The sequence below is a fragment of the Podarcis pityusensis genome (genome assembly GCF_964106645.2).
Source record: "Podarcis pityusensis genome assembly, chromosome: 17".
NCBI classification, from domain to species: domain Eukaryota; kingdom Metazoa; phylum Chordata; class Lepidosauria; order Squamata; family Lacertidae; genus Podarcis; species Podarcis pityusensis.
Genome location: NC_138042.1, coordinates 8256974 through 8269471, shown reverse-complemented (window position 1 = coordinate 8269471; position 12498 = coordinate 8256974). Strand labels below are relative to the sequence as shown.

The window sequence follows — 12498 nt, the reverse complement described above, 5'->3', positions numbered from 1 at the left end:
CGAATACTTAAAGAAAGAGAAAACAAAAACAAAAACTGCTGAGGCTGGAGGAGGACCGTTGAAGGGTCCTTCAGCTCCTCAGATTAGTCCTAACTCGATTGTCCTTGTACAATAAGGCTACTTGGAACTTCGTTCGGTTGTGCGGCGTATCGACTGCAGCTGTGGTGTTAAGGAAGAAGTTAGTGCCGCTTTCCTCTTCATCACACTAAGCAGGAAGTTAGCTGTCATCTCGGTAATCCAACAATCAGAATCCTGCAAAAAGAGGGACACTATCCAAGGCTGGATTGGGAGATGGAACTTATTCACGAGGGGAGTTAAAAACCGAGATCTTTCATCTGTCCAGTTGGGACAGAAGAGCATTACATGTTCCATAGTCTCCAGGGCCGTGTCATTACAGGAGCATGTTCTGTTTGCGATGGGAACTCTGGAATAACGACCCGACAGAACTGCTGTAGGAAAACAGTTGAGACGGGCACAGGTAAAGGCCCTTCGCTTAGCCTCCGAAGAAATTGTGAAGCAGTATAGAGGGATCCCTTCAGGGGGTGGAATAGCTAGGGCTAGGCCTGAACACGGTCCTCTTGCACAAGAAGCTGTGTTAGAGAAGTCAAGTTGCTGTAGTTTCTTTTTAATTGGGGGTAGGGCCACCGGGCTGATACACTCTAAGTTAAGAACAGTTTTACAATTCAAATTGAGAAGAGAGCGGAATTTGAGGTTAATTGTAGTTTTCCAAGGGGAATTATGAATATCTCTTAGGATCAGATTGGAAAAGCCACCTCTAATTCGAGCATCCGATGCTAATAGGTGGAAGGTGTAGGAAATGGCTCGACTCCATGCTCGTCTAACAATTGAAGGCTGGGCAAACTCGAGTCGTAGGGCTGCACCTGAGACACATCTCGGGACGCCGGAAAGAGATCTCAGAAACATATGAAGTGGGCGATCCAAGTTACCTGATATTGCTGTAGTCCATACTTCGCATCCATATAATAATTTAGGGACAACTTTGGCATTAAATATTTGAATTGCTGCTGGAAGGTGTTTGCCGCCCTTCTGGTGGTAAAATCGGACAATGGCGTTAGAGGTCGTGGTTGCAGCGAGAAAGGCAGATTGTAGATGGGTGGTCCAGGAGAGATTATAAGTGAATATTAAGCCTAGATATTTAAAGGCTTTTACCTTTTCTAAGTAGCCACCTGTGATCTTAAGCGGCTCCAACTTGAGTTTGCGGGAATGAGTGAAGTGGAGGACTTTTGATTTTTTATAATTAATATTAAGAGCTTCCGCCTTACAATAGGCGATAAATGCATTAACTGCATTTGCTAGGTCTGCAGCTGTTCTGGATAAGATGACGGCATCATCAGCATAGAAAAGGGAAGCAACGGGGTGGCCTGCTAAGTGAGGAGGATACTTAGATGCTAGCTTCAAAGTGGAAATTGCATCATGAAGATAGAGATTAAACAGTAAAGGGGCCAAGAGACAACCTTGTCGGACGCCCTTGGCCGTTGGAAATGGAGTAGTGAGGGAGCCGTTAGGACCAGTTCGGACGTGAGCTGTGGTGTTTGAATAAAGGGAGATAATTAGGGAGAGGAGGTGCGGATCAATTCCCAGATGGGCAAGTTTGGACCATAATCTCTGCCTAGGAATGGAATCAAAGGCGGCCTCCAGGTCCATGAAAGCGGCAAATAGGTGGCCTTGCCTTGGAGCAGTGTATTTACTGGCAAGGTGATAGAGAGTTAGACAGTGGTCCATGGTTGACGCTGACTTTCGGAAACCAATCTGTTCTAGTGGTAGGATGTTCCTCTCCTGGACCCATGAGAGAAGTTCCTCCAGTAGAACAGCGGCAAATATTTTCCCCGGGATGGATAATAAGCTGATGGGGCGATAGTTCCTAGGGATGTTTGGCTGGCCGCCTTTGAAGATCGGAACTATTATAGCTTCTCTCCAGGAGTCGGGGATGTCTAGGGCGGAGGAGATAGCGGTGAATACAGGAGTCAGGTGTTCGCTCCACCAAAGAGGATCAGTCAGGAAAAGGTCCAACGGGACCATGTCTGGGCCGGGGGCCTTATTCCTTCGCATTGACATTATGATGTTGAAAATGCGAGTTGAGGTAAAGTTTATTGAAGAAGTGGGACTAAGAGAGCAGGAACTGAGGTCCGACGGGGATTGAAGGAGATCTGTAAGATGGTTTGGCTACTATTAAAACGAGGCTGCATTTTAAATTGTATTTCAACCCGTATTTTAATAAATTGGGTTGTTGTTGTTTTTGTGTGTCCCCCCCCCCCATTATGGTTTATTGTAATTTTATTGGTGTTAGCTGCCCTGAGCCCGGCTCTGGCTGGGGAGGGCGGAGTATAAATAAATTATTATTATTATTATTATTATTATTATTATTATTATTATTACTTAATTAAGTCAGGGTGATGTATCACTAATATTCCGCTTGGGAGAAATGGGTCCCCCTCTCTTGCTCTGTGCATTTCCTAAGGCTTATCTTATGGAATCAACCCCCCATCAGGAAATCAAATTGGTGAGGCACACAGGCATGTCAGTGTGGAAGTAAGGACCTCTCTTTTCATTCCTCCTTTCAGATGAGCAATGCACCAAGTTCTACCATCCCTCCAAAGGGAGTGGCCTCCTCGATAAGATATGCCATGGCGATGTTTGCCGGTGTGCTGAAGGTAAGGCAGGGCGCGAAGCAGAGATGCTGATTCCAGTCACGCAAACACAGTTCTGGGGATGCGGGGAGGGTTGGTCAGCATGGAAACAAAGGTCCTGTCGACATTTGTGGTTTCTGAATTACAGGAATTAATCTAGGGTGTATCTATTATCTAAGGTGGCATAGCGAGGGATGGGGTTGCTATTAAAAGAACCAGGTCTTTACAAGGTTTGGCAAAATCACGAATGATGGGTTTGGACTTGGTGATGCTTCAGCAGTTTGATGAAGGGCCTTCTTGGTGGCTGCTTCCGGACTTTGGAACTCCCTCCCTGGAGAAGCCAGACAGGCTCTCTCCTTCGTGTCTTTTTGGCAGCAGGTGAAGATCTTTTTCTTCCAGCAGGCTTTTGAGATCTGACTACTTTTAATGAAAGGGCTATTTTTATTGCAATTATTTGTCTCTCTCCTCTTCTCCCGAAGACAACTGCTTCTTCCAGAACGATGCAGATAACCCTGTTGATGTTCATGCACGAATGGAAGCAGCCTGCAAGCCAGGAGTGGATTATGGTAACTGAAGTTTAGATTGCCGAGCCCTGTAAATTCAGGAGTGGATGTGTTTTCATGTTAATGACCACCAGCACCTTAGCAGCCCTTGGAGGGTGGCTGCCTTGCATTTTCTCATGGTCGGGCTGCTTCCCTCCACATAGTGAGTAGCTGCAACACAGAAAACAGGCACTGTGGACACTGTATTACAGTTTGTTGGTGTATGTAGAGTCTCCAATCGTATCACAAAAGAACTTATGTATTCTAGAATCAGACCTGAACCGATGAGGAGGCTCTGTATATACAGGAGCCAAAATGCAAACAGATTTTCCGTCTCTCCAGAAATGTTAGCAGCACAGTTGATGGGGTGCCACTGATGGGAGCTTAGACCAGGGGTCAGCAAAGTTTTTCAGCAGGGGGCCGGTCCACTGTCCCTCAGACCTTGTGGGGGCCCCGGACTATATGGGGGGGGGAATGAACAAATTCCTATGCCCCACAAATAACCCAGAGATGCATTTTAAATAAAAGGACACATTCTATTCATGTAAGAACACGCTGATTCCCGGACCGTCTGTGGGCCGGATTGAGAAGGCGATTGGGCCAGATCCAGCCCCCGGGCCTTAGTTTGCCTACCCATGGCATGGACCTTCATGAAAAACACAATACAAGCTAATGACTTGTTAATCCTTTTATGTGGAAAACATGCAACCATCAATTAATGACTTTTCTCTGTCTTTGTTTTGAAGTGTACAAAACCAAGCTGAGTCATATAGAAGAAGAAAATGATTATAACAACTACTTCATGGAAGTTCTGGAAATCATTAAAACAGGTAAGAATTTCCCTCCTGAAGAAAAACATGCCTTGGATACAAAAGCAGGGACTGTTTATAAAAATATTTCTTGATTTAAACACTCGCTTTCGACCAGTGATATCCAGTCTGGGTTGTTATGGGACCCCAAGGTTCCTCAGAAACTTTCCTGAAAGACAGCAGTCCTTGCACTATAACCAAATCAGTAATTTTTTAATATAACTGTAAAAATTACTCTGAAAATTTATTATTCCAAAAATGAAATCTTCATCTGGTTGTAAAATATTAAGATTATACCAGCAACAATGTCTTTTGTAAAAAAAAGAAGAAGAAGATTTAAATCAAGCCTTACTGACTAGTGATTTATATTGATTTGAATTAAATGCAATCCACCCTGATTATGAATAACAAACCTTTTTCTGATGAGTAATAACTCGGTCTTTACTTGATACCCAATGCTGAACAGCATCGGTACCAGTTGTATCTTGGGGTGAAGGAGGTCCAAAGTTGGGACATCACCACTTAGAAACCTCCCCCATACATTACTACAAATCATTTTGACATTAAAATGTAACACTACCACAAGACCTTATATATGTAAATTTATAAGCCAAACTTAACATTCAGATAGGATCTTGGCTAAGATCACAATAGGGGTGTGTCCACACTTATCTTTCCTCCACTTTTTCCAGACACAGCCCATGCTTTAAAGCTCTGTGTCGGAACACTTCCCACGCCCTCCGGATCTTTCCCCTTGAAAACTCACTCTTTAAAGCTCAATTGGACGAAACAGCAATCCTTGGAAAACCCAAATTGATGTTGAATCCATTTGAGCACCAGAGAGCATGTTTTTGCAGGGAAAGCTCAGAGGCAAAAAGAAAACCTTACACACAGAGCATTTAAGCACAGACGTGTGCCTGTTTTGTCTGATTCCTAGGGAGTGATGCAAACCCAGAAGCCAAGCCCCGCAGGTTTATCAGCCACAAGAGATGCAATGAATCTCTGAATCTGGTGGTGAACAAGGACTATCTAATCTGGAGCCTCAACAGTGACCTGTGGCAAACCAAAACTGAGTATGTATTTCATTTATTTAACATATCCTCTGCTTCCTCCACCATCAAGTCCATGGAGTGCCTATAGGGAAATAATTCCTTTATTCCCACTTATTATAAACATGTTTATAAGCATTTGTGCTTCTTTGATTTTTAACTTTCTGGTGGAACTTCATGCCACTATAACTCACAGTTCATCACCGTGACCCTTTCCCACTGCCACCGATTACCTTAGAAAGCTTTCAGAACCTCCTGTCAGCTTAGTATAGGCAGCATAGGTGTGAGATTGACACTGAGACAGTCTCGACAACTGATCCATGGGGTAAGACTTACTAGGGATGAGCTGCTGTGCCCATTACACCTGACACCCCACCAAGTCTGTGCAGGTTGTGTTCTTGCATGTAAAGAGTTAACTCCAGCTTTAACTGCTGGCTTGCTCCTGTCACCAATCTGCATCAGCTGATAGCTGATGTATGGATTCATCCACTCCATTCAGGTCAGCCAGTTTACCTGTGGAGTACCGATTCAAATCTTCCCTTCTCCCCTTTCCAGTTTCAACTACATGATTAGCAAGGATACCTGGATTGAGAAATGGCCAAATGATGATGAATGCCAGGACGAAGAATTCCACGACCTGTGCAATGACTTAACTCAATTTTCTAACACACTGATGACTTTCGGTTGTAACACTTAACGATGGAGATGTCAACTGGAGCCCATGAGATGGGTTTGAGTCAGTGTTTGAAGGACACCTTCCCTCCTGAAGTTCATCTTAGGTTTTTTGCTCAATTTCTCCTTAAAGGGGGGGGGGAGTGTACATGCACCAAATAAAGAATTGATTTCTTACTGTTGTGTCATGTTAATTCTTTGCCAATCACCTTATGTTTCTAATGCTCTTTCAGTTTTTATTCATTTAAAACACACCATCAGTGTGCATGAATGGGAACACAGGTCTAATAACTTGACACAGGGAAACAACAGAGACGGGAGGCAGGGGTAGATAGTCAAATGTAATTGCAAATTTCTGATGGTTGCTAAAAAAACATTAATCAATGAAGTTGACAGATGCATTGTAATATAGGTGATTCCTACATTGGACCTGTTTAGTTCAATAACTTTTTTTCCTGATCTCTTGGGCAGCTGCAGCAAACATAGAAACCTTACAGGCAACATATTTATCTCTATAAATTGATACCCTGTTGTTTAAAGGAAACTCACTGAAGAATCTCTTTCAAAAGCCTTTCAAAATCTCTTTCAAAAGGGGGAAGTATACAGGATGCAATGTAATACATAATCAACAATATCCTCCTTCTCCCCCTGGCCACAAATGTGTAGACATGTAAGAAAGTGCCCATTTGCTTTCAGGGATAAACTTAAAACTGAGCTAGAACGGACAGTGCACTTACAAGGAAATGCAGGGGAAAGAGAGAGCATCGAATGGAGCAGGTAAGCAGCGGTGGAGCAAGTTGATTGGGCGCCTGGGGCGAGGGATGTGCCCTGTGCCCAGTGCAGGACATTCTGTGGGGCGTTTGAGGAATCTGCCTGCCTCCTCCCACTCAGCCGCCCTACAGCTGAGGGGGAGGCGGCGGGCGGACCATTTGGGGCAGCGTGGAGCCTGCAGGTGCCCAAGCCACTGCGTCACTCCCAGGAGAGATGTGTGGCTTGGGCACGCTGCAGGTACCGCAGTGAGTGCCGCCTGGCATTTTGTCACCCCCCTCAGTGGTGACACCCGGGGTGGCCCTCCCCCACCGCACCCCTCTTCCTCCATCCCTGTGGGTAAGCTCCTTAGTACTTGTGGAAAGGAGTAATTGCACATATTCTTAGATCCAAGGAGCCTCAACAAAGCAATCGAAAGAGCTTTCGAGTTCATTGGAGTTGGTTCTGCCTCGCTGGCAAACCTCTCTGCCTTGCAGAGAGCCTGCAACTTTAAGAGACGGATTAGGGATGCTGTTGGAGTACCATCCACCTAGCTGCACAGGTGAATAAGCTGGCCAAGGTCTTGTGTGTGATGTTGGAGTCATCATAGACAATAAATCTGAATTATTTCAACATCTGTGCTGAAGCTGCTGTTGGACCAACTTGGGATTTCATGGCCTCTATGGCAGAATCACATACAGTGGTATCTCTGGATATGAACGGGATCCGTTCCGGAGCCCTGTTTGCATCCTGAGTAGAACGTAAGATGCGACTGTGTGTCTGCGCGTGCGCGGGTCGTGTTTTGCCGCTTCCGCGCATGCGTGTGACGTCATTTCCCCCCCAAATAATTTTTATTAACAGGCCAATCAAATCACATTAATTCCAAATCACATTAATTCCAAATTACACAGCCAAATTTTTAAATTTTGTTGGGGGTACCCATGCTTCGAGCTCAGAAAGGTATCCAAACATCTCTCTTGCTGCTGCTTTAATGTACACAGTTCTGTCAAAGTAATATTCACAGTTCTGTTCAATCTTCTCTTTGTTATTTTCCTCATCTTGTTGTTATCATATATTCCTTTTTTTGTGATCTGTGGTAGTCTTCACAAGTGGGTTGAAAACAAACGTTGTTATATCCTGTGTGGATTTTACACTCCTCCAAGAGCCATATCAAAATAGACAGACGCCATTTCCGCACCTCCGTACAAAACATTCCCAAAGTCTGTCCGTTAATTTCCACAGGCCTGCCAGTCTCTCCTCAATTTTCTCAGGGGGCCCTGCCAGGTCAAACTCACAGTCTGGTGTAATAACAAGCCATGGTCCTCCTTCCCCTCGATCATCCTGTGGCCAGGCCTGCCATAACAAATCTCTTTTTTATAACTGCGTCACAGCCATGTCTTTGCTTAATAATTTATTTCCACACAGTTCTTAATCCTCCTGCTTGTAATCAGTAATTGCAACGATTCTTTCTTGGGGGGAGGATTGTTAGGTACTCACATAAAATAAAAAGAGAAAAGTTCCCCCCCCCCTTTTTAGTCCCACTCCGACATACCGATCCTTTGATGAATCTTCTTCTTGATTTATTGTTGAGTCCAGCCCGTTGCTCCACTTCACAGAGATCACTTTAATTAGCAGTCTTATCTCCCGATCTTCACTTGAAATATGTGCATTTGCTTCTCTCTAATTGTTTATTTTGAGCTCCTGCAACCAGAACGTGCGATCAGAGACAGCTTCAGGGAGTCTCTCCCACGAGGGCTGTGTGCCTAGTGCCCTCACCCCCTTCTTTCGAATCTGGGGGTGATTTATGGCAACTGCAGGCAAGGCAGTGTTCCCCATTTCCTTGGGGTAACAAGGGAGGCTGCATATTCCCATATCAGCCTCTTAATTACCTCGTGTGAGCTGGAGAGATGGTATTGTCAGCCATCTTCCAATGCGCCCCTAGCGGCCCCCGCGTGTGACATCATTTTAAGTGTCTGCACATGCGTGAGCGGCGAAAAGTAACGTGCTCTGTTACTTCCGGGTTGCCACGGAGCGTAACTCGAAAACACTCAACCTGAAGCACATTTAACCCGAGGTATGACTGTACTCTAAGAAATTGTGGGGAGGGCTGCCCCCCAATATGGCCCTGACAGCAACCCTGTGTGCTGTACGGCAATCCATTGGCCCACAAACACAGATTACAAAGTACAGCCATAGGAAAGATGTAAAAAGACAAAATTAAAGAGTTGCACAGATAGGTATTGTTCGTGATATGTTTTGAAAAATGCTCCTTTATGAAAGGAACATTTCATGCCGCAACTCACCAAAGGAACTCATCCTCTTCATAGCACTGGGTAAGCAGACAGTAGTCGGAACATTTTGTTTTGCTTTCTCACAGATGGCAGGGGAAAAGAACAGGAGATGTTTCTACAAGCAAGGAAGCTATTTTATTCTGCCCGATTCTGGTAGAACAAAAGGAAACCAAGGTTCTGTGAAGGAGAGAAAATGTAGGTGAATCCAGAGTTTCTTACCACTGTTTTTACAGAGAGAGACTTTATTCTGGGGTCTAATATGTGTTAATGGTGAAGATTTGATACAACAGTTTGGGAAGGACACATTAGACTGTGTAAGTGTGCATTCAAGATCAAATCTAAATAATTGTATACCCTTCAATAAGACTCTGTTCCTATCCTTCCCCGTATTCCTCAATGTCTGCTTCTTCCCCAGAAACAACTACCGTATTGGCCTGAATATAAGCCGCACCTGCAAATAAGCTGCACATTTAAAAATTCAAGGGGGGGGGGGAGAAAAAAAGACAATACCCGAATATAAACAGCTCCCTTAAAATTCCACAGGCACTTACACCTGTAAATGGCAAATGTAGAAGAAAATCCTACATCATAAAAGCCAATTTTTGTAAGGTCATGAATTTAAGCCGCACTTTAACTTTTCACGGTCAGAATTTGGAAAAAAAGCGAGGCTTATATTCAAGCCAATATTGCTCTCTTCAAGTCCCCTGCTTCGGAGCTTCTTCCACTATTATTTTATAAGAAATTGCAGTTTATAAATGCAATATTTAAATTAAAAATTCTTTAGCAACCCTGAACAACCTTTAGGCTGGGAGCAGGCAGCAGTCAAGGTGTGGAAGAAGGTGCCTCTTTTTAAAAGAATGGAAAAATTGGTTTTTAATAGGTAAAAATTTAATGTTATATTATATTAAGATTAAGGATTGGGATTAAAAAGGAGGGAAAGGAATTGCTGGACTAACAAGTTGAATTGGAATACAAAAGAGGGAGGTATGAGGAGGTCCGGGAAACAAGTAAATGTAAAAGTAGTGATGAAAAGAGGGAATTGTTTTTAACTGTTTTTTTTTTCTTTTTGTATTTTGCATTGTGTATTTTTCTTTTTATTCTTGAATTTTTCTTTTTTGTTGATGTGATTCTTTCTTTGTGAAACTTTAATAAATATCATTTTTTTTAAAAAAAAAAAAAAGGAAGAAGGTGCCTCTTTATTAGGAATGTTTTCTTGAGGAAAACATGGGAGCTTGCTCAATTAAATGGCCCAGGACCAGTGTTGAGATAAGAATTTGTATTTATGGCTCTAAGCTAAGCAAGTAGTTTTTGCACAAATAATTTGGAAGGGAAAGGTTCAGCAACTGCGTTGCTAAAAAATGCAGACTTTTGGCCATCTATCTTGGATGTTTTCATTGAGATCCCTGCATTGCAGGGATTGGACTGATGACCCCCGCACTCTACAGTTCTAGGATTGTAATATTCTCTTCACCCAAATTAGAGCTGCAACCAGATTGCTCCCCAAAATCTGCAAAATCCGACTGCAGGTGTTAATGCTCTACAGAAGCTGGTGACTCTAATAATAATAATAATAATAATAATAATAATAATAATAATAATTTATTATTTATACCCCGCCCATCTGGCTGGGTTTCCCCAGCCAGTCTGGGCGGCTTCCAAAAGAATATTAAAATACTGTGATACATCAAACATTAAAAGCTTCCCTAAACTGATATTTATAGACCATTTGAAAATAATATATTTTGACAGTATCTGATTTGCATCTGGTATGTACTAATGGACAGCGTGACATACAAGTGGAGTCAATGTTTGATGATATGCGGCATGTTGCAGTTAGAGTTACCCTGACCTGACTTGTATGTCATGTAAAGCGATGGTTTCGATTATATGTATAAAGGCTGGGAGGGTATGAAGTTATCTGAACCCCGAGCTGTCTGAAGGCAATCCTGTATAGGGAAGTGTTGTTGTTTTTTAAATGTTTTTATATATGTTGGAAGCTGCCCACAGTGGCTGGGGCAACTTAGTAAGATGTGTGGGATATAAATATCAAAATTATCATTATGGAAAGGGATGTCTCTATTTTCATTGGAGAAATGTTGTAGGGTATGCTATGGTTTGTGGTGTTATGTCTAAACAGAGCCAGTTTTCCCTTTGCTACTTTTACGTTGGTTTTCAATTGTTGTACCTTGGAACCACAGAATTGTAGAGTTGGAAGGGACCTTGAGGGTCATCTAGCCCAACCCCTGAAATGCTCGAACCCACGACTCTGAAATGAAGAGCCTCATGCTCTACCCACAGAGCTATCTGAGTACTTACACTGATTTTAGATGGTTCTTGCTACTTTGATTTTTATAACTGGTTTTGCCGTTTTGTTGTGTAGAGTTTTAGATGTGTTTGTATACATTTGATGTTTCTAAACCGCCAAGAGAACCTAATCATTTGGGGCCATATAAATTGAAATAATATTGTTTAATCTCTTTTTTTGTTTATATTGTTTAATCTCTTTTTTTGTTTATATTGTTTAATCTCTTTTTTTGTATACATTTTTTCCTTTTTCTTTCTGTAATTTTAAATTCTCAATAAATATCATTAAAAAAAAAAAATTGAAATAAAAGGTGGTGGCGGCCTCAGCTTAGAGACTTTGAGTTATGCAAGGAACTTGGCTGGGCATACCAGGAAAAGGAAGAAGAAGAAAACTGATTCAGAGGTGTCAATCATGTTATAAAATGCCTGTGGGAAAGATTGTGGGGTGGGGGGGGGTGATAGAGAGCAATGATGTCAACAGGGTTGGACTGGTATAAAAGGTAAAGGTAAAGGGACCCCTGACCATTAGGTTCAGTCATGACCGACTCTGGGGTTGCGGCGCTCATCTCGCTTTATTGGCAAAGGGAGGCGGCGTACAGCTTCCGGGTCATGTGGCCAGCATGACTAAGCCGCTTCTGGCGAACCAGAGCAGATCACGGAAACACCATTTACTTTCCCGCCAGAGCGGTACCTATTTATCTACTTGCACTTTGACGTGCTTTCGAAATGCTAGGTTGGCAGGAGCAGGGACCGAGCAACAGGAGCTCACCCCGTCGCGGGGATTCGAACTGCCGACATTCCGATGGAGCCAAAAGCAATGACATGGGCAGCCAGTTTTCTCCTCCTCTTCCCTGTTAAGTTCTTAACAAAGGCAGCACATGGGCTGTGTGTATATTAATGCCACAAAATGCATCCAGGTTATTCTGACAGGGCAAGGCCCTACTCACATGAATGGGTTAGTCTACTGACAAGATCAGAGGGGCCTTTTGTAAAGTAATACACATACCCAGGCTGATCCTTCAGGAAGTTTACAAAGCCTTTTTAAGTATAGGTCTGTAATATAACTCCAGAAGAGAGCAACATCATGGGGGCGGGATATTTTCCGGTACAACACCCCCCTTCACCCCACCCTGAGAAGGCTTATAAAATGGCGCAGGAGTGGGATTGCGAGGGATTTTTCTAGGAACGAGGTGAAACTGTAGAGCTCCCTTGTTATTTTTGCTATCGGATGCTGGATGTTGTTTATAACACTGCTATATTTATAAAACTGGAATGTGTTTTTTTTGTTATTATATTGCGGCTGTGTTGTTTCGCTGTTTTTCTGAAATGGATTTTGCACTGTTTGGTTTTGAAATGCATTCCTGTTTCCTTTGTCGGAAGCTACTTTGGGCTGAGATCTTTTTTGTTGCTGTGGTAGAAAAGTGCAAATAAAAGGA

At 43.1% G+C, this 12498-nt stretch overlaps 1 protein-coding gene across 3 annotated transcripts in view; it reads left to right on the top strand.

Moving 5' to 3' along the window:
* The window catches only part of LOC308466850 (A.superbus venom factor 1-like), a 62278-nt gene extending 56381 nt beyond the window's left edge, over nucleotides 1-5897 (top strand). For 2 of the 3 annotated variants that reach the window (XM_080988027.1, XM_080988028.1), the window contains exons 36-40: nucleotides 2583-2672; nucleotides 3128-3214; nucleotides 3937-4020; nucleotides 4937-5072; nucleotides 5604-5897. In XM_080988027.1, the coding sequence (XP_080844153.1) occupies nucleotides 2583-2672; nucleotides 3128-3214; nucleotides 3937-4020; nucleotides 4937-5072; nucleotides 5604-5745 (539 nt within the window). In that variant the 3' untranslated portion in view covers nucleotides 5746-5897. The remainder of the gene's footprint in view (nucleotides 1-2582; nucleotides 2673-3127; nucleotides 3215-3936; nucleotides 4021-4936; nucleotides 5073-5603) is intronic. The other variant, XM_080988029.1, reaches the window with a different exon arrangement.
* The last annotated feature ends 6601 nt before the right edge of the window (nucleotides 5898-12498 follow it).